At 39.9% G+C, this 20,359-nt stretch overlaps 4 protein-coding genes across 5 annotated transcripts in view; 2 read left to right on the top strand and 2 right to left on the bottom strand.

The window, feature by feature from the left end:
- Positions 1-3,909: 3,909 nt before the first annotated feature.
- Positions 3,910-12,608, bottom strand: LOC113464085 (trichohyalin). The gene is made up of 3 exons (XM_026812002.1): positions 12,411-12,608; positions 5,051-6,316; positions 3,910-4,504 (listed from the first exon to the last, which is right to left on the bottom strand). Coding segments are annotated over exons 1-3 (1,527 nt in total). The 5' UTR covers positions 12,413-12,608; the 3' UTR covers positions 3,910-4,245.
- LOC108623066 (glutamic acid-rich protein) lies at positions 6,684-11,974 on the top strand. Its single transcript, XM_018021342.2, has 8 exons — positions 6,684-7,242; positions 8,962-9,208; positions 9,474-9,761; positions 10,246-10,565; positions 10,635-10,878; positions 11,088-11,292; positions 11,353-11,635; positions 11,709-11,974. The coding sequence occupies exons 1-8, from the start codon at positions 7,072-7,074 to the stop codon at positions 11,868-11,870; spliced, it is 1,920 nt and encodes a 639-aa protein (XP_017876831.1). The 5' UTR covers positions 6,684-7,071; the 3' UTR covers positions 11,871-11,974.
- Positions 12,609-12,975: 367 nt separating the features above from the next.
- Positions 12,976-17,873, bottom strand: LOC108623065 (jmjC domain-containing histone demethylation protein 1). Of its 2 annotated transcripts, none has more exons than XM_026812001.1 (7): positions 17,634-17,873; positions 17,293-17,572; positions 16,532-17,219; positions 16,135-16,459; positions 15,762-16,020; positions 15,386-15,681; positions 12,976-15,313 (listed from the first exon to the last, which is right to left on the bottom strand). In XM_026812001.1, exons 1-7 carry the CDS (start codon positions 17,682-17,684, stop codon positions 14,300-14,302), a joined length of 2,913 nt encoding a protein of 970 aa, XP_026667802.1. In that variant the 5' UTR covers positions 17,685-17,873; the 3' UTR covers positions 12,976-14,299. The 2 variants fall into 2 exon arrangements, with proteins under 2 accessions (XP_026667802.1, XP_026667801.1); XM_026812000.1 differs by having other exon boundaries at positions 15,762-16,062; positions 17,634-17,872.
- Positions 17,874-18,129: 256 nt separating this feature from the next.
- The window catches only part of Slh (sec1 family domain containing Slh), a 3,218-nt gene continuing 988 nt past the window's right edge, over positions 18,130-20,359 (top strand). Inside the window, exon 1 of the mRNA XM_018021430.2 lies at positions 18,130-19,643. Within this exon, the coding sequence (XP_017876919.1) occupies positions 18,353-19,643 (1,291 nt within the window). The 5' untranslated portion in view covers positions 18,130-18,352. The remainder of the gene's footprint in view (positions 19,644-20,359) is intronic.

Here is a 20,359-nt window from a genome sequence, read left to right as displayed (position 1 = left end):
GCTTTTTAATAGTAATGGGAATCTATAATAACAAATTCAACATGCTAGCATTGTTTAAATGTATAGCCTTTACATCCTTAACACCATGTTTGATACTTGAACGAGTAATCGTGATTATGTTGTTTTATTCGTCAAATTCTGTACAAAACTGTCTCGTTACGCTAAAAGAAAGCGCTCACGCGTCACAAATGAATGAACGGAACTCGGATTTATGGGCGAATCATCGGCATTATTGCACACCGTTTTCATCGGATTCAATTATCAAGACAATGCAGTTAAAACCCGTCGAGCACTAGGAATCGCGTAAACAACCGATCATAATATATTATTTTATCTAACGCTTATTTAATACTGCGGCCAATAATCGCGATTTACCATTCGGCAAGTTCTACGGAGCGTATAATGAACTCCCCGTGCAGAAATAGCGAATGAACAAAAATTTACATAATACAGGCCGGTGTTCACTTCATTTCGTCGCAAATAATCGAATCAATTTTCAGGCGGCGCGCGTATTACCCGAGAGAGAGAAAGAAAGAAGGAAGAAAAACAAAAATACTGATGAACGCATCATCGACGTGCGTGCTCGAACAACTTTATACACGTTTCGTTACACTCGTACGCGACTTCCACGGAGCCACGCGTGCAAATTGAGTTTAAAGTGTCCGAAATTGCGACCGAATCCCGGACGATTATACCATAATTTGCCTCTTAATTCCTGTTTTTCTCACGATCTTTCCCAACGCGAATCGATACTTAATTCCCAGTCGACCGTTGCTTCTAGGAACCATTAAAGTTAGCGGAACTCTTAAAAGGACAAAGAAAATCACAAATCGCAAATGAACGGTTATCGTAGTACCACTCTTCGTCAAAAGCTTTTCGACAAATATAATAAATAATAGATAATAAAATAACAGTAAGGAAAGTTCGGAATCCTATTGCATGTGCCTTGCAAATGTATAAAACAGCATTTTCATTTTTTACATGTTCATGTTCAGTACGACATTACTAGAGTGGATTCATCAAAAACATGTTCGTTTGATCAAAAACGTTTTGGCAAGTGATGAAACAGGGGTATGGTGAATGGAAGTGTCGGAGGTCGAGCCGGTGCGCGAGAAGCTAATCTGTCGACGACAGAAAATTTTCCCCAATGATTAAGCGGTTGTCAGACATATGCCGTCTTCCTCGGTTCCCTTTATGGGGTGCCACGTGGTCCGTGGCTGCGTTTCCGTGAAACCCCTCCGTTATTGAACTAATTTGACGCCGGTGTAACTTTAGCCGGCCTTTTAAAGTATTCCCACTTCTTTCCTAGTTTTTGTACGCGTCAACCCGGAACAATTTCCGTGTAATCATACTAATCTCTGTGAGTTGTAACGACCGAATTGTTTTAGAAAAATCGATGAATATTTCTCAGTAAGTGACCAAGTAGGGAACGTCTTAATACGGATTAAGTGAAATCTGTGTTAATATGGCTATTGACTTTTCTCTGAAAATTATAAGATTCTCGCACCTTTCTTTATACGATATTCCTGAGTTTTTCTTATAAAATATTGACAAAATTAGGTATATGACAGTTACGACATTCGGACAAGTGAGATACGGCGGCAAAAAAGAATAATGGGAAGAATAAGAAAAGAAGAAGAAGAAGAAGAAGAAGACGGGCGTGTGGCGTGCGTTCGTCGTACGGGACGTGTTATTAGCCGGCACCCTCTTTCACGTTGCCCCATCTCCTCGAGCACCGCTCGCCTCATCTCCTTTTTTCTCTGATTTCCTATGCGGGGGCTAGAAACGCGTTTAATTAACATAGCTGGCGTGGCTGCATCCCTCTTCTCCTGGGTGCCGAGCAGACAGTCAGCTTTCACGGGCCATTGCACAAGCGATACACGCATTACAAACTACATTTCTTTCTCTGCCCTTCGCCCTTTCTCTTTCTCTTTATTCTTGGACCCGGCCCGGATGTACAGCGTGGGTGTGATTTAAATGTTAACTCGAAAATTTCAGACGTATGACCCCGTCGTTAACGTACACGCGTGTAAATAATGTGAATTTGTATGTTTCGTTCAGAGAGATATCTACCTTTCGAAGAATGCATCTTTTTACTTTGAATTCCTATCGTAGTGTAAATTCATTAGAATAGTACGCCACAGTATTTGAAGTTTTATCAATTGGAATGATAATACATGTTAAATATTTAGATCGATTCGTACTCCTCGGAGCGTCTAGGGTAAGCGATGTTCTTCACAGTCCTCTTACCAGGTCTCATTTCCTTCCACACTCCTTGGTTCTACTTACAATGTATCCGTCATTTGACAATCCTAATGTTTCTAAAACTACGCTACGCATTCCTTACGTGTTGACCTCGACACGTGCAATCGTCCTTAAAAACAGCTAGCAGTTAACATGTACAAATTGTATTCTTAAAGTAATAAATATTCACTTTTAAAATAACTTGAAGTAGAAATTTGATTTACTTCTCTAATTACAACCAAAGGTTTTAACGGCTCAGGTCGCATATGCGAATGCATTTTCCATAGCGCATGGGGATGAGTGCGCAAGCGTGTCTACACGCGAAATACCACGCGGCGGATACGTACGCACGCCTACCAGGGAAACGCTCCGTTTGACGAATTGGTCGACTAATTTGGTCGTTGTCGCTAACCATGCCTGAGAATTAATGGCGACCACCTAGTCTACGCTACCGCGAATTCCACGGAAATTCTTTCGCGCCTTCCTCCAGACGAGGAAGCGTCAGCCTCTTAATTAACGGTTCCGAATAAGAACAATAACGAGCGGCTACCCTCGATTTGTTTTGCCACGACTCGTGACTAAACGCGCTTCCACACGTTAATGGGAAAACCGGATTCTACAAATTCGCAGAATTTAACTGATAGCCGAACACGAGATGACGTACATTGTACGCGTCTTTCGAAGGGAACGCGATTTCTATGTTCCTAACTATTATACATGTTAATTCAGATCACGTTTCGTCGAGAACTTTACATTGTGTCATATATACATACATAAACCCAATAATATTCGGAGAATCATCTTAATTATGGCGTGCAATGATAATTACGCGTAATCTTCTTAAAGCGTAGTCTGTGTCGTAGTTTAAAGCGTAGTTTCAAACTCACCCTTTGGAGAACGCCGAACTGGATAAAATGAACAAGGAAGAAGCCTCCAGAGTGAATAACCTTCTGTCCGATGTCCGCGATGTTTCGTACACTAACTATCACTAATTCACGTTACAACGATGCGAATAATTATTAACAAATGCGATTTTACGACGCGAATACTGGACGCAGGTTCCACCGAATGACTGACTGACATCATCCTGCCATCTGGCGGTCACTACGAAAAATAAATTCAGCCTTTATCGGCACTGAATCTCCGCGGCAATTTTGTATACCGACTTTATACTTTGCGAAAAAGTTTTTGCAATAAATAATTTTATTTATTAATGTATTATTAAAGTTAGCGAAAAAATTATTATACAGAAGTTGTAGGCACTGACGTTCTGTACAAGAAAGATTCTATGAATTTTTCTTCTATTTCGAATACTTCAGGAATAATCAATTAATTAATTCGTTCATCGTCAGTATAGGACCTTTCTTGAATCTGGCAACTGTTCTGCACTGATGAGTGTTTTGCTTTCTATTTCTTATTTCAGTAGCAATATATTCTAAAGGGCGCAAAAAATTGCGCCATAAGTATGCCGCTCTTTAATAATGTCTTCTCGGTAGTAATACGAACTGTATAAACGTCAATGTTTAACGTGATTAATTTATTTCCAAATCAATACTAGAACATACAGTAATGTTAATGTGTAATATCGTCGCAAGTAAAAGAAATATATTGCAGACATTAATGAATGAAGTTGGTATTAACTGAAGTAAATAAATAAAAAGTATATTGTTTTTAAATACTTATATAATTGCCACAAATACAAGCGTAAATGCTTGTAAAACGTTCAGTTATACAAATCAATAATCAAATTTTATATAAATAGAACGGATCTCGTATAATCGCTTTTTTTTATATCATTATCAAATACGATATCAGTCTTTAATATATTATTTAACAGACTATCTTGTCTTTGATTTAGATTATAAATCTTCTTTGTTATACTTTGTTAAGATTAAAAAGCACCGCGAATTTATATGACATTCAATAGCACGTGCTATCGGATAATGTCTCTAATAGAAATATTGAAATGCAAACGAATGTTAGACTTGGTGGGGGCCAAGTCTAATATTTCAAGGAACTTGAGACGGACTTCATCCTGGACGCGTTAATCGCGGCGGATAATTTGTGCTCTTCTTGCAGCGCCGAGTCGTTCATCACACTCTGATAGGAACGTGAAATTCTTTCTTTTTCACGAATCGCGAGATTCTGCCATTCCTTCTCCAAGCTGTTCATCAACTTTTCCCTCTGCTGCCGCGCGTCCTTGATCACCGACCTCTCATCCTCGAGCAACCACTTCTTCCACAGAGCCTTTGCATCCTCACTAAGAACATCATAACAACAAAATTCATATGTAATATATAATAATATAGGTTTTTTATGATTCTAACGATATGGGAAGAGATGCAATAGATTTAATTGAAAATAAGTGAACTGGGAATGCGGAGGCGACTCAACCCTTTCTTCTTTTGTCGACATGCTCCGCATTCTCAGGGGCTCCAACCGGCATTTATTTACGATCTATCAAGCGAACGAATGTAGGGCGTAAAGCATGACGAACGTGTTGGCACGTATTTGCGAAACGGGTGTACCAAGAGAGTCGTGAATGACTCATGGTTTTCGGTTGCAACATCGACGGAGTTCGACTAATTCGAGAAGCAAGAAGTGCCATTCGTTGTCCTAGACCCTTAGTATCGCTCACGGTCGCGTGTCGGTATTGCAATCTGACCATCGAGCGAATATAGAGGGGAACTAACAATACTCTTTACATGTATTTGCTTATGCATAACGTAGCCGAGATATTTCTGTTCATGTTTCATTGTAATATAATGTGTTCGAAATAAAATAATACTGATTCATTAAGCTTTACCTGTACATCGTCGAATCCATACAGACTTTCTCCCGCTCGTTAAGCTCCGCTTCTCTCTTACCAATGTTGACTAGTACCAACTCCCTGGATTCCTCGTCAATGTCCAGAGTGTCCATGCTGTACAATTTCTTCTCACGATTCAGTTCCAATTTATTCCTCATGTCCCTGAGCCGCAAGGCCTCGTCCCAACACTGCTTATTGCACGCGTGCGTTTCTCTCTTCGCGAGGTCCTCGATCTTGCACTTCAATTCCTTGTGAGTCAAGTACAAAAACATCTGCTTCGAGAGATTCTTATCCCCAGGGTCCATTCGCAGCCAGGGCAAACTTTTCTCGACTTCGAACTGTCGGGTGTCCTTTCTCTTGATGGCCTCAGATTTTCGCGAGGTCTCGCTTTCGATCGAACGTTCCGCCGACGACTTCTTCGAATCTGTTTGATCCGAACCGGGGGTCACTGCATCTTCCGTTCTGTTTTCTTTATCATCGCTACGGACATCTCCGTTCGTTAAGCTTTTATCACTGGGTAAACCGAGACTAGATCTGCTCGAGGCTTCGTTTGGTGGATGATCACTGGGATCGTCGCCTCTTACGTTGGTGTTCTCCAAACTCTTATGAGCATAACGAGTTGAATACCTCGAATTCGGCCTCACACCTTCGCTAGAATTCGGGGATGAAACGTCTTGAGACGAGTCTGTTTTTTCCTGTTCGCGGAAACTCTTGTTCGTGGTCTCGCTCATTGTGGAACTTCTACGATAAGAATTTAAGCCGTTTCGATGAATGAAATTCGTCGAATCTCTGCAGACGCGGGAAAGTTGAGGGTCGGTGTCTCTGGTAGTATTCCAACACGGGTTATTCGGTTCTTTGGGACAGACGAAATAAGATTGATATCTCCGACAAGTCCTGGGCAGATAGAGACTCTGCTCCGCGCGTTTTTCTCTTAATCTTTGCTTCAGCAGCTCCAACGACGACTCCTCCGGACGGATTTTCACTTTCTTGCGTTCCTCTAACTCCCTTCTATAAGTTTCATCCTCTTCTTTTAATAGTTTTCGCAATTTGCTTCTTCTAATTTGAAGTTTCTCCGCTTTCTTAGCCTTCGCGAGTTCGCCCTTCGGATCGAGATTTCTATAATTCCATGAATCGTAGTGTTTGGCGATTCGACATTCCCGCTCGAAGTACGTCGCGATCTGCTGATAATAATCGTACTTGAGGAACTCTTCGTTGTGTCTCTGCGCTGCTCGCTGATAGTCTTTCTCTCGATATCGTCCGACCCTTTAAACACAAGCCTTGTTAATGATATCTAGGATGAGGATAGATTTTCATAATTGCGAAAACATTGCTTTGTCCATTATGATACAATGTTTATTTTATTAATGTCAGTCTGTTTCACGTTTGCATTACTAACGGCACCCAAAGTGTTACTAGGTCAAAGAAATTGAAAAACGCCGAGTGCACGGGTGCATCGTAAACATGCGTTAGGATCAAGAGAAGTGTCTCCGAGAGAGTCACCGCGAGCATCCTAGAAGAAGAGGACTGTCTTCTATTTCGAGCTTGCGACTCTCCGTGACGTCAGGTCGACGAAAATATCGCGCGGTTAGGGAGGTGCAGTCGTGGCCCTGATGTGTGGTCCAGGTCTCAATCTTTCCCAGACTCCCAAAAATTCTCAACCACTTCGCTGTTCGATAATTACCATCGATAATCGAGATCGCTCGACAAGAAGGGAACTCAACAACGATTCGTACCCTGAGCGTTCCTTTCGGGAACCTAACGTGTATCAGTGAACCGCGAGAATCCGAGATTTGTGCGAAACGTTTCGAGAAAAGTAGGTCGTGGTTCTCCCACGGAAAACCGATCCCCACCGAAGTTCGTCCCGTCGTCCAGGAGTCCGTCAGTGGTGCATCGTACGCGTCTTCGAGAAGATACAACTTGCTCTCGAGACACCTCGAGAGCGAACATCTGACACCCCGTGATTGACAGGTGGAAGTCGAAAGGGAAGCTGATAGAGAAGAGGAAGCCTGTGATAAAGAATGCCCGGCGCCGGTGGTCAACCACCGCAGAGGACCACCTTTAGGCCGCCTTGGGTCAAAGATGGTCCTACACCTTTACCAATGCCCAGTGCACCCTGGACTCTCAACTCCAGGAGAGACTCGAAACCCCAAGTCGAGGACGCTCCTGCGTTTACAAAAGTTACTCTCAAAGTAAGTTTTATAAATTCCATTAAAATATTTATTTGTACGTGAAATGTTATAAAAAATATTTGTTTGATGAAAATGTTAATTGATGAACAGAAGAAATTTTATTTCTCATTTGAATCCTATACAGCGAACTCGTCGTAGTAACGCGCTGTCTGACCCAACACGTACTTATTCTACTAGAAACGCAAGCGACCTTCTCGTGCAGTTTTTCCATTCAGATATTAAGTTTCCAAAGTACTATTAATAACCCGCGTGGATCTCGAATAACAGGTTCGCATTACAAACGTTTCGACAAATAGAAATTTACAGGGACGTTGCATTCGTGCTATACCATGCAATTATTATTAGAAATATGAAATCATAAAATGACAAGACTAACAGAGGATTCGGCCTCTGCATTTATGTTCGTCCTCCTTTCATATTTAAAATTCTATTATTTCCCTACAACTTCTTTTGTTTATTTGCGTTTTTCGTTGACGCGAAACCAAAACACGTACTTTCGATAGTTTGGCAACGAGCCATGCGAATCTGTCGAACGGGAACGGATTCTGGAGCCGAAGGGAAATACGAAAAACGTGACGGGCGAACTTTTCCGAAAACACGTGCTAATGTCATGAACACCTACGTCACGATATTGTTTACAACTGTCGCGCACAGTTAGATCATCGGCGATTTTGATCGACGATCTATTCAATTCCCGAACCGTTTTCACGTTGCAGATTTATGGTTGAAAGTTTTCCAACGAAAGCTACGAAAATACCGCTTTATTTGTTCTCCGTAAATCATCTGAGTTTCGCGTTCGAATGGCAAAGTTCAAAAATACTTATGACAAGATTGCAACATTGTTTAGCAGTATTGATGACGTTATTAAAAACTGATATTAAATTATGAAAGAGAAGAACTATACAAAAATTATTACAATTTATAAAACATTTGTTCTGTCTGCGTTAAATAATTGGATTAATTTCATTTTTCCGATATGAGGGATCAAACAGAAAGCTAGCCTTACGGGCCCTCGCATATAAGCCTCTGGGTCACGATTATTTAAAGAACACGCGTTTCTATTTCAAATGTCTTGCCAGCTGCGTCTTCCGCCAGTTTCTTAACGAGTTTATATTACGCTTTCACGTAAATGTACCGATAAGTTACGCAGAAATCCCGAATTTTACTCCAGGAATGTTTCTATTCTATATCTCATTGACTGGTAAAAATTTTTACACTCGGTCCTTCTCGGCAGATCAACAATAAACTAATAAATAAATACTATTTTTTTTTAAGAAGAGTGAACTACTATGAAAATATCGATTTTAGTTTTTTCAGTCGAGCGAGCAGGAAGTACGAACTGGATTATTTAAAGACAACCGAACACACGTTCATCCTTGCCAAGAGAATTCTCGAGTCTTTCTTTCTTTAGGATAGAACGCATGTTAGAGTGGGGGTGAACATATCTTTAAGTCTTATCTGCTCTTTTAACACAACTACCTCTCACGATCCTTAGTTACTTTTACGTGTGAAAATCGACTGATTCTCGCAAGTGATTACAAATTGATCAAAGAGTCGAGATCGTAGAAGCAATTTGTTAATTGACGCCTGGTATTAAGAACACGATTATAGATGTATCACATTTAACATATAAAATGTCTTGGAAAATGAAGAATGCTGAAGAAGAAAAGAAAACGAATATTTGCATGAAATTAATGGCTGATGTTCGTGAATTTATAGAGTGTACCGAAAGTAGAAGCGAAGCCCGCGGCGGAAGCACAGCCACGTAAACAGAGCAAGATCACGATAATCCCGGCGCAGCCGAAAAGCGAGAAGAATACGAGCAGTCAGCCGGCACCGACGAAGCTCCGCGAGAATGGACGACAAGAGCCAAATTCGAGGCCACAGCTCGAACGACAGGTTCGAATCGAGAGGTCTCGATCTCGAGGTGACACAATACCTCTCTCCAAGAGTGAGAGCACCACAGGTAACACGGCATGAACCCCATCGCAAAAAGACGACCTGACTCGTTCACGCATTGTCCTCTGTGTGATTCAAACAAATCCAACGAAACAAAATTTAAATACAACATCACGAACACACATTGTTAAATCTACCAGGATCGTCGAGACCTTTAATTGCACACGAATCGTCTCCGAGTGTCTGAATTATAATTTCCTCACAAGTTTACAATGCACGAGAGAGGAAAAACTGCGTTGGCCACGATAAAAATAAAGTTTTCTTATAAATAGGCGCGCCGACATTATCGAAAAGCTCTTCGAGGGCAGCGATCCCGCCACCGCCACCTCCGAGACCGCCGCCACCGCCCCCGGGAAGAACGATTCTGAAGGATCTTCCGCCGTTGAACGTCAACCAGCAACAGAAACTGGAGATGTTGAAGCAAAGGCCACGGAAACGCCCCGACTGGGCGAGCATGATGAAGGAAGTCGAGAGCGGAAAGAGATTGAGGCACGTGAAATGCAACGATAGGAGCGCGCCGTTGATCGAGCGGGTGAACAAGGTTACAGCTGATCCAGCAGGTGATCGTCGATCAGACTTCGATCCTACTCAGATTCCCTTTGGGCGATACTCCTAGGAGGAACCGGTTTCACCGATTAGTTGCTAGTAGAGAACAGCCCCTCCGCTTTGTTACGTCCGCCTTCAACCCCGTCTCACCCCTGTAAATGTCGATCCAAAGGGACGTACGTCCGACGAGTGTAATTAATTAAATTGTTAATGAGATTCGTGGCTCGGATCAGCTTTTGTTTCTGAACCTATGAGCTGTTTGTAGTACACGTACTTAGTTGTTAATTGTTCAGACCTCCTACAAGGGAACTCCCTTCGTCTGTGGCTGAATAATATTATTATCGTTGAATTAACTATTGTCTTCGTGTTTAGTGAGTTTTCCTGCACCTTATTTCCCGCACATGTATTTTACATGTTACCTCCAGCGAATCTGCTAAAGATTTAAAGACCGATCTACCGAGGAATCGATTCTTGTACTGATTGGCTCTTTCTAACTAGGGAAGGCACACTTTGTGTTCGAATCTGAAAAGTCGAACATGCATAACCAATTGCTGCAGCAGATTCAACAGGGTGTATCGTTAAAGAAAGTGCAGACTAACGATCGGTCGAAACCGATGCTGCAAGGTCTCAGGAAGTTCAGAAGGCAACTAACGATAGAGGAACAAATGCAAAAAGCTGATGAACCTACCGATGAGTCTGTCTCAGACGAAATGGACGATATCGATGCCGTAAGGGATGATTTGCAGAGTACCAAGCAAATGCTTGCTCTTGAACTTAGAAATAAGGAAGCTTTAGAGAGAGATAATAAGAGATTACAAGTACATATCTTGAATTCAAATCGACAAGACCGGTATCTATTTCCTCATTACGTTTCATGTTCTTCGCAGGCGAGAATTTTAAATCTGGAAGCTGAGGTCGAACGCGCGAAGTCGCAGAAGAGCGTGCAAGAGCAAAGAAAGTTTGACGAGAAGATAACGGAATCTTTGAAGAAGGAGGCTGAACATGCTAGGAAGGACGCGGAGAAGTTTGAGAAGGAATATATTTCCGCCACAGAGGAGAGGGACAGATACAAGAATGAATTGGAAGAGGTGAAGAGGATGTATGCTACCTTGGAGAGACGCATGAAAGCTGGTACGAATATTTGTACACATCAAAACGCGGTGACGAGCTTAATCAATGTTTTAACAATGCATATAATAAAAACTTCGAATTGTTTACTGCTTATACTAATTTTGCTTCTTTATGCTTAACGCTTTGATGATTAGAGCAAGAGCTTGAGCCTGTGCCAGTGATTGAGCTAGCAGACGATGAGGAAGAAGCAATTTGGTGGACTGTTTCAGGAATGGCACTTGCTGGTTGCCCAAGTGCAAAAGATGTAGCAAAAATTGCATCCCAGAAAAGTGTAGATAAGAGAGAACCTAGCGAGAGTGAAGAAGAGGAAGAGGAGGAAGAAGAAAGCTCAGAGGAAGAAGATGAAGGTCCAAAAGCAGAGAAAAGATTGCAGAGGGAAATCAAACTTTTAACAACCAAAATAAGAAATTTCAAGTGAGTAATAATATATGCAAGTTAACATACAACGAAAATGAGTGGTTTTTAAATTAACAGGGATAAAGCAACTAATGCCAGAAAAGAAAGGCATGCGCTGAAAGAACAGATCAAACAGCAGCAGAAATTATTAAAAGATGAAAAGAAGAAGTACAAACATCTTCAGAAAGAAGTTGACAAGATGGCCAAATTAATGTCGGAAAGTGAAGAGGATGAAAAGGAAGAGGAAGAAGAAGAAGAGACAGAATCAGAAGAATCTGAATCTGAGGAATCTGAAGAAGAAGAGGAAACCGAAACAGAAGATGAAGATGAATCTTTGGATGGTCAAAGAGACAGTTTACAGGTACGTAGATAGATATGTGATATAAAGAATATGAAAGGATTTCTTAACTTCTTCTACGCTTAAAATTTGACAGAAACAAGCTAAGAGACATGAAGGACGTTTGGCTGCATTGAAGAAGGGTAACTATTTGCTTAAGGCACAGGTTGATAGACTGAAAGATGATTTAGTGAAGCAGCGAGAGGAGAGTCTCTCTCTCCAAGAAGATCTTGACTCTGTGTTAGCTGAATTAGGTTAAGTTAATGTAAAAACGGATTCAGAATTATTATGGACAATTGTATACATACACATATAAGTATTAAATATGAAAAATATAGAAAATGTTATATCTGAAAACTTGAACACGCGATCTAATGCACGCACACTCACCTCGACGCCTTTTGTAGAATATCTTACACTCAAAACAGAATTTTTTGTTCAATCAACTGCAGAGTATAGAACTACTAGTTTTTTGTACCGATTCGTAAACGCGCTAATTTGTTTTCTCTAGTATCTAAGGTAAATATTTTTCCACACACAACGGCAACGGATCAAAGAAGGGAACATCAAAACGTGTCTATCGACTGAAACAAAAGACAACGCGACAGGTATTTAGGTAGGAAATGAATTCTTTACATCTCTTCGTAACAGTTTTTACAGACGTGACGAATGTTTCTACGAGATTGTTAATAATCGCTTCTTTTTTGCTATCATATTGTTAAATGTTTTCTAATAAAAATAATGATAAATCGAGACGAAGGTTTCTTATAGGTTATAACAAAATCGACACAACACTCACATGTCAGCAACAGTTGCAACGGAAACTTAATCGACGAGTAGATATTCCAGAGAATAAACAAACTTTATTTCTCAACGACGATATTTTATTTAATACGCACAATAACACAAACAACTACGTTTACTCAAACTAAAATATTACATCTACCAGCTAACTTAGTTTGAAAAAGAACTCTTGCATGGCGTATGTACACTAACATATACTTTTATGTACACACATTGGCGTCGCAAACATTTCGATCGCATATCATACTTTTATTACATTTCCGCGCGTAAAATCGTTGTTAACAAGTATACAAAGTTTCTCTTTCGTAATGACATATTTATTGATTAACACTTTCCTCTTCGCTATATCACAAAATTTCGAAAATGCAGTGCATGGAGGAGTACGTAAAATATTATTGCGAATAAATGATAGCGGCAATTTGAAAATTCAAAATTATATTTGAAAATCGGAATATCACTAATCATTTCCTGTGGATTACATGATGTACTATACAGTGGTGTCGCAGCTTTAGAACTTTAGAACATTATTCGTACTCTTATTAAGTATTTCTATAACTTGCTCGTGTTGTAAAAAATTTTATTTATTACAAGCAATTCGAAGTGTTGAACAGGAATAGTGAAAATCATGGTACTGCCAATTCTTATCAAATTCAAAAGTACGCTGAACTTTAGTACGGTGGTTTAAAACGTGTTCGATAATCTCGTTTCACAATATGTAACATTTCAAATAACGAATCTGTGAGCATTTGTGAGCTATCATCGGCTTTAAGGTGCAGGTTGATAATTACATTTTTATTGCTCGACATTATTATTATCACTCTCGAATGGTTTATATAGTATGCATACAATATATGTATATTAACGAAATAAAGCAGACAGTTGGTTCGTATAAAAAAAGGGGGAGAAACAAGTATTGTGTATGTACATTCGCTTACATAAAAACATTCGTATAACATGGCTTAGGTCAAAAGTAAAACATTCATTTAATATACACATAATGTTAATTACCTATCTATTAATCATGAAATGATGTAGTCGAATTAATCGAATTAATGATGTCGGTTTTATAGATAAGTTCGCATATAAACGAACTAGCTTAATTCTGCAAATTTTTAGTAAATTAATCTTTATGGAATTATACGCGTACAAATAAATATACTTCTTCCTTTTCTCTTAATATATCGGCAATTGGTAGCATCGTTACATTAATGTATTATCTATTTTACCCGCATTCGTGTTTTTTTATATAGGAATAGAAAAGAAATACTGCATGCACGATTTCACGGCAATACAGTAAGAACTTTTAACTTTAATGAAAGTATTTTATGTCGATTCAATAGAATACTGAATATTAAGCGAGTAATGATTTCGTCGGTTGCACAATTAGCGCAAAGGTTGCTTTCTTACGTCATCATTTTAGTATTAGGAATGCTAAGAATGACTATACCTCGACACACTTTAAATTGAATTAGTGCAGTTTTTTACCTTAATCGTTTAAAGATATTTGTTTAGAATCTGCATTACTTATTTAATATCCTGTATTCATTTAAACATTTCTGCTGCGTGGACTTGTCTAAACATAAAGGAAGACAGCATCTATATCGTAATAACTAAAATCAAGCAATAATACAGTCCTTAATCGGTCCAAAATCAATTTTCGCACAGTGTAATCGGTTAACTAAACAATATCGAATAGAAATACTATACTAATCAGGTCCATTCTTAGATTATGAAGATGCGTTATAGTGCAGATGGATTCTTTTTTACGATAATAAATAATTATTAACTGAAATCCGTGATGATGTTAATCGTTCATCGTAGTTTATGGCTTGATACGGTAACCGAATTGCACTTGCCGAAAATCTTCATAATAGCCAGGCATTTTCATGTAGCTGTAACTTCCACACTGAACTTCTTCTCCTCTACCAACTTAACGTCGGTCACGTGCAAATTATGAATACTTCTCGCAGCGAATTTAATTACGGACTGAGTCGAGACTTGAGTCGTATGTCTGAGATCCAAACGCTTAAGCATTTTGCATCTTGCCAAATGGTCTAATGTTGTTTCCGTGAGTAATCTACAGTTTGCCAAATTCAATGATGATAGGTTAGCTACCGCTTGCGCCGGTGGAGTCGCCAATTGAGCCACACCAGCGTCGGTGACTCTACCGCAAGAAGATAAATCTAGCGTTTCGATACAAGGTAAATGTTGAACTATATATCTCAAAGCTATGTCGGTTATATCACATCCAGCCAAAGATAAATTTTTAAGGTGTTTCAATCTGGAAGTCTTGTCGATCAGACCAGGTCTCGAATCTGTAGGTGGGCTGAGAACTTCTCTCAAACTTGAATCGTTCAGTCCGGATACATGACTTAAGTCTAAGGTGACAAGTGGCGGGCAAGTGCAGGTTCTCAGAGCACAAACTCCGGCCCACGTGCAACCTTGTAGAGATAACGTTCTTAGCTGCGGGAGTCTACTTAACAGCCAGGCTAATTGTCTTTTGGTCACGTTCGTCCAGTCCAGGGACAGATTTTCCGGTTGGCGACGTATGATACCGGTCAAATGTAAAGCTGTTAGGTGGGAATGAGACATGTCCAGTTTTCTCCACAAACTAGGATCTATGCTGTATCTAGCCCATGTACGACAAACCAAGGCACAGTTCGCCAGGTCCTTCGCGTTTAAAAATCTAAAAATAGCGAGTAACGCTGTCTTGTCATATGCTAAAGATTGTCCATTAAAATCGGGTCCTGGTCTTGGAACAGGTGGAAGTGGAAGAGGCCTAACCACCACATGTGGTCTCTTCAACGATTTACTACTTGAACCAGTTAATTGTACAGCCAGTTGCGTGCGCAAAGCTGTTCGCTGTTCACCCTCGGCCGGTTCTCTGTCATTCCATGCCTGGAATTTTTTTATACAAACTATGAATATTTCCCATTCTTAGTCCATATCAGATTCCATTTAGGGACTTACATCACTGGGATCGGGTCTTGAACGTTTACTTGGGGTGGTTGCTCTTTCGGAATCTGTAGTTGGTGCCGAGGAAGCCGCGCTAGACACCGAAAGCTTTCGTGCACGAGCTTTAGGTTGACGTGGCCTACAATCTAAATTTCGACCGCTTTCGCAACACTCGGGACATTCCCAACTGTTCGGTAAATCGTCACTAACGGTTATGTTTTGAACATCTACTCCTACGCATTCGGGATGCGCAATGTCGTAACATATCGAGCACTCTACCAAACTCGACGAAGCTGTAGGTATTGGCTTTCCTGTGGTAAGAATTCGAAATTGTAATACCTCCACTTATTACCTGGGCGTTGAGTTACATTTCCAACGGAGAGATAAATACCCATTAATGGCGCAGGCGCTTGTCCCCATCCGTCTAACTGGCAGACTTTGCAGGCAGCGGTTACCGGGAGCATAGGCCTCAAACACTGTCTCATTAAGCACGTCTGTTTGGCACGACCAGAACCACCGAATTTCACCATATCTTGACAGTATACGCACTCCCCACAGTCAGTCCTTGTGCATGCTTCACATTTTTTACACCTAGTACGTCTTCGTCGGGGGAAAGCCCTCTCGGAGCTTTTCTCTTGCGAGTGATGCCTCTGTATTTTTGTAAAGTTTTTCTTAGTTATCCTCAGACGCTCCTGTTATATGCAATAAAGTGTGAGAAAACGTTAAGTAAAAGTTCAACGTTAATAATGAAAAGTTTTAGTTACCCTATCGGCAATTGACAAGGGAGGCGGAGGTGGTAGAACAGGATTTCCTGTTACAGCTGCTTCCGGATTATCGTGCCTATGTTGTTCTACTAGACACCGAACATCGTGAATTAAAGCAACCGGATCGCGAATTAGTTCGGGCACATTCTTCTTAGTCGAAGGTAACGCGTGTAGGTACATAACTATTGCTTTCAAACCATGTAACTCAAACGGCGTTAGATGCACATGTTGGTGATGTTGCGGTACCAAATGTTGACGTTGTAATTCGGAAATGTCCAAGTGGCTTCTACCTAGGAGAACATGAACATACCTCTCCAATACGTACCTGTAATACGAACGACATACATTTAATATAACTAAGTCTTCGAGATTATTCGAAAGAATTTTATTCCCGTACCATAACATCTCAGTGAAAAATGGGTATCTGAATTTCTGCGGAACTTTCGTATGCTCTTCTACTTGTGCAACTTTCAATTGCTTTTCAATACCGAAACTATGTAAAAAATTTCCACCGAATACTAAAGAATCTTGAGGAGTAAACACAGCATGAATCCAGCCGGTCGGTATAAACAATGTCATGCCAGCTGTTAAACTTATCCTACCGCATCTGTCTACCATATCTCCGAAGAACACGTCAGACTGTTTGCCACTTAATACCCACTCCTGATAGAGAGACAAGTTCTTCTCTGTAGGAGGGATGAGCCAAAATATTTTACCACCTCTTAAAATATGATACCAAACGCTGGTACCACCAAAGTCAACGTGAAAGTCAGTGTAACAACCCTTTACAGACATCAAACAATATTTCTGTACTTTCGGATACATCATATCCTCTAGTAAATTAGTAGATTCTACTTGTGCATCTTTAAGATGTCTCGGCCACACGACATCTACCCAATCGACCTGCCTTACTAATTCAGGTGACTGGACATAGTTCTCTAACTTCGTGTGACTAAATTCTAATGAAATTACGTTTAGCAGTCGTTCTTTATTGGGATCTTCATAATACTTTTGCCATTCTTTCATCGTCATATCTTCATTCTTCTGTGTATTAACATCCATGACATCCAATATCCTCTTTGAACCTCAATAACAAATATTTTCTAAGTATACGTGAAATGAAAACAATTGAATCGTCAGATTCTGTGTCAAACTTACCAACGCAAGTTCTGACATCGTTGACAGAAAAGTTAGAACTAGGAACTCTCAGTCCTAATCCAGTCTTGTCCCTGAAGAGCAGCGGTATGCTGAGACCGTGCTTTTGAAGATATGCCAAGTTTAGTTCGGAACCATTCATTTCACGGAACAATCCCGAAAAATTGTTGAGGTTGTATCTTTCACATTCGATCTTTTCATCCAGCTGAAAAGTCCTACGACCCTCGATCTCTTCATCGCCGAGAGTCCAGTCATCTGTGTACAGCTTTCGAGTCCTCTCTCGCTATAACAAAATTGTTTACGAATACGACTCTTTTCTAAAAAGCAACAATTCATTTGTTTACCAATTGACGCCTTTTTGGCAGGGAAGTAGAGTCATCGGCCATTGCGGACATGCTGTCAGAAACGTATCACCGAAAACGCATCGAATATGCAATATATATTGTCCTTCGAAGGCCAAAATAGTTTCTTCAGTATTACATAAACGGAATCTCGATTATTATTTACATGTCACACGCGATACGTTAATGTTAACATTGAACATCTCTTTGATTTTACTTTCCCAACAAAATGAAATCGCCATTTTGTCGCCGGTCACTGTTACCAAATAAAAAACTTTTCAACACACACGATGATTGCATTCTGCGTAATTTTTACAAAACTCGTAGTTCTTATTCCCACTGAAAATTACAGCGTAAAAGCATTTTTATTTCGTTAAATTGTAAGAGTTGTAGAACTTAAAATTTTAATTACAAGTCGACAACAATCTAGAGAGTTTGCATTATATGTTAGAGAATTATTGATGTGGCCTACATTGCCGAGCATTCAAGTCCTCTTATAGTTTCTAACATGCTGCGTGGATATTTTTTGACAATTCAGAGTCAAAAGTCAAATGTTGACACATTTGCTTGCAGTATGATGTTTTAATCATTTTATTTTCTTAAATGCAATTTTGGAAGAATACTGCGTAGTCTCTCGACAACTCCCTTATATCCGTAAGCCTAACAGTACTTGTTAAAACGTGGAAGAGTTTTAAAAGTAAGGATCTCAAAGAGAATTAACCATGATGAGCCTACGTGACAGGCAGATAAACGCCTTGAAACAGATGTTAAATTTGAATCAACCGGAACAGAAGTTAGAAGAAGCGGTACCAGTGTGGAAAGTTTTAATTTACGATAGACTCGGCCAAGATATTATTTCGCCGTTGATATCAGTGAAAGAACTCAGAGAACTTGGTGTTACGCTCCATATGCAGCTGCATTCTGACAGAGATTCTATCCCTGAGGTGCCAGCTATTTATTTTTGTGCACCGACAGATGAGAATCTGGGCAGGATCGGCCAAGATTTACAAAGTGGATTATACGATATCTATCATTTAAACTTTATATCGCCGATAACCAGACAGAAAATGGAAGACCTGGCAGCTGCAGCATTGCTCAGTGGAGTGGTGTCGAATATTCATAAAGTATTTGATCAATATTTAAACTTTATATCGTTAGAAGATGATCTGTTCATTCTCAGACATCAAAACAGTGATATTATATCCTACCATGCAATTAATCGTGGTGAGGTAAAAGATACGGAGATGGAATCTGTTATGGAAATCATAGTTGATTGCCTCTTCTCTGTGTTCGTCACATTGGGCACTGTCCCAATTATAAGGTGCCCAAAAGGAAATGCTGCTGAGATGGTTGGGAAAATGATTGAGAAAAAACTCAGGGAAAATGTTTGGGACACAAGAAATAATTTGTTTGAAAGCGAAGCAAGTGGTCATTACAGTTTCCAAAGACCACTTTTAATCCTATTAGATCGTAATGTAGACATGGCCACACCACTGCATCATACATGGACCTACCAAGCGTTGGCGCACGATGTATTGGAAATGGCATTGAATAGACTTGTCGTGGAAGAGAATGTGGGACGATCTCCTGCAGGGGGAACACGTTCGAAGACTAGGGCTTATGAACTAGATAATAAAGACAGATTTTGGTGTCAACACAAAGGTAGTCCATTTCCTAGAGTAGCTGAAGCTATACAGGAAGAATTAGAGCAGTATCGCACTTTTGAAGAAGACGTCAAGAAGCTTAAATCGACGATGGGTATTGATAACGAGAGTGAAGTAGCACTGTCCATGGTTTCAAATAACACGGCACGTTTAACAAATGCAGTAAATAATTTACCGCAACTGTTGGAAATGAAACGGCTGATAGATATGCACACGTCGATCGCGACGGGTATTTTAAATTATATAAAATCCAGAAGACTCGATACGTTCTTCGAATTGGAAGAAAAGATAATGTGTAGGCAAACGCTGGATAGAAGTGTGCTAGAGACTATAAGCGATCCGGATTGTGGTACCCCAGAGGATAAATTACGTTTAGCTATTATATATTACATTTGCACGAATATGTCAGACAGTGAATACAATAAACTTGAGTCAGCGTTGTCCGCCGCTGGATGTGATTTGAATCCTCTAGTTTATATAAAAAGATTAAGAAGTTACACTAGAATAGCGGAAATTCAACACAATTATGAGGGCGGCGGAACTAAGACCGTCAGTATGTTTTCGAAACTGATGAATCAAGGATCATCCTTCGTCATGGAAGGAGTAAAAAATTTAGTCGTTAAGAAACATAATCTGCCGGTTACAAAAATAGTCGATGAGCTAATGGAATCGAAGCAATCGTCTCAAACAGATGATTATTGTTACTTGGATCCAAAGCAGTTGAAGCATACAGAACAGATGCCAAAGAATAAACCAACATTCCAAGATGTAATCGTTTTTGTTATTGGTGGTGGGAATTATATAGAATACCAAAATCTGGTGGACTATGTAAAACAGAAAAGTGGGGCTGGAGTTAATAAACGGATCACGTACGGTTCGACCACGTTCATTAACGCGAAACAATTACTTAAACAACTATCACTCTTGGGACAAGAGGTATACTCGTAAAGTTTACGAATTATACGATGAATATCGTAAACAAGAAATATTTATCACGTACTTTCTTATAGCTAATTTTTCACTTTGCTGTTATCGATTTCTTGTAAAAATGTAAAATAAATAAAA

The sequence above is a fragment of the Ceratina calcarata genome, unplaced genomic scaffold, assembly GCF_001652005.2.
Source record: "Ceratina calcarata isolate Rehan_Ccalc_2016 unplaced genomic scaffold, ASM165200v1 scaffold250.2, whole genome shotgun sequence".
Taxonomy (NCBI): Eukaryota; Metazoa; Arthropoda; class Insecta; order Hymenoptera; family Apidae; genus Ceratina; species Ceratina calcarata.
Note: the sequence above shows the minus strand (reverse complement) of the source record. Positions and strands in the feature narration are given on the sequence as shown.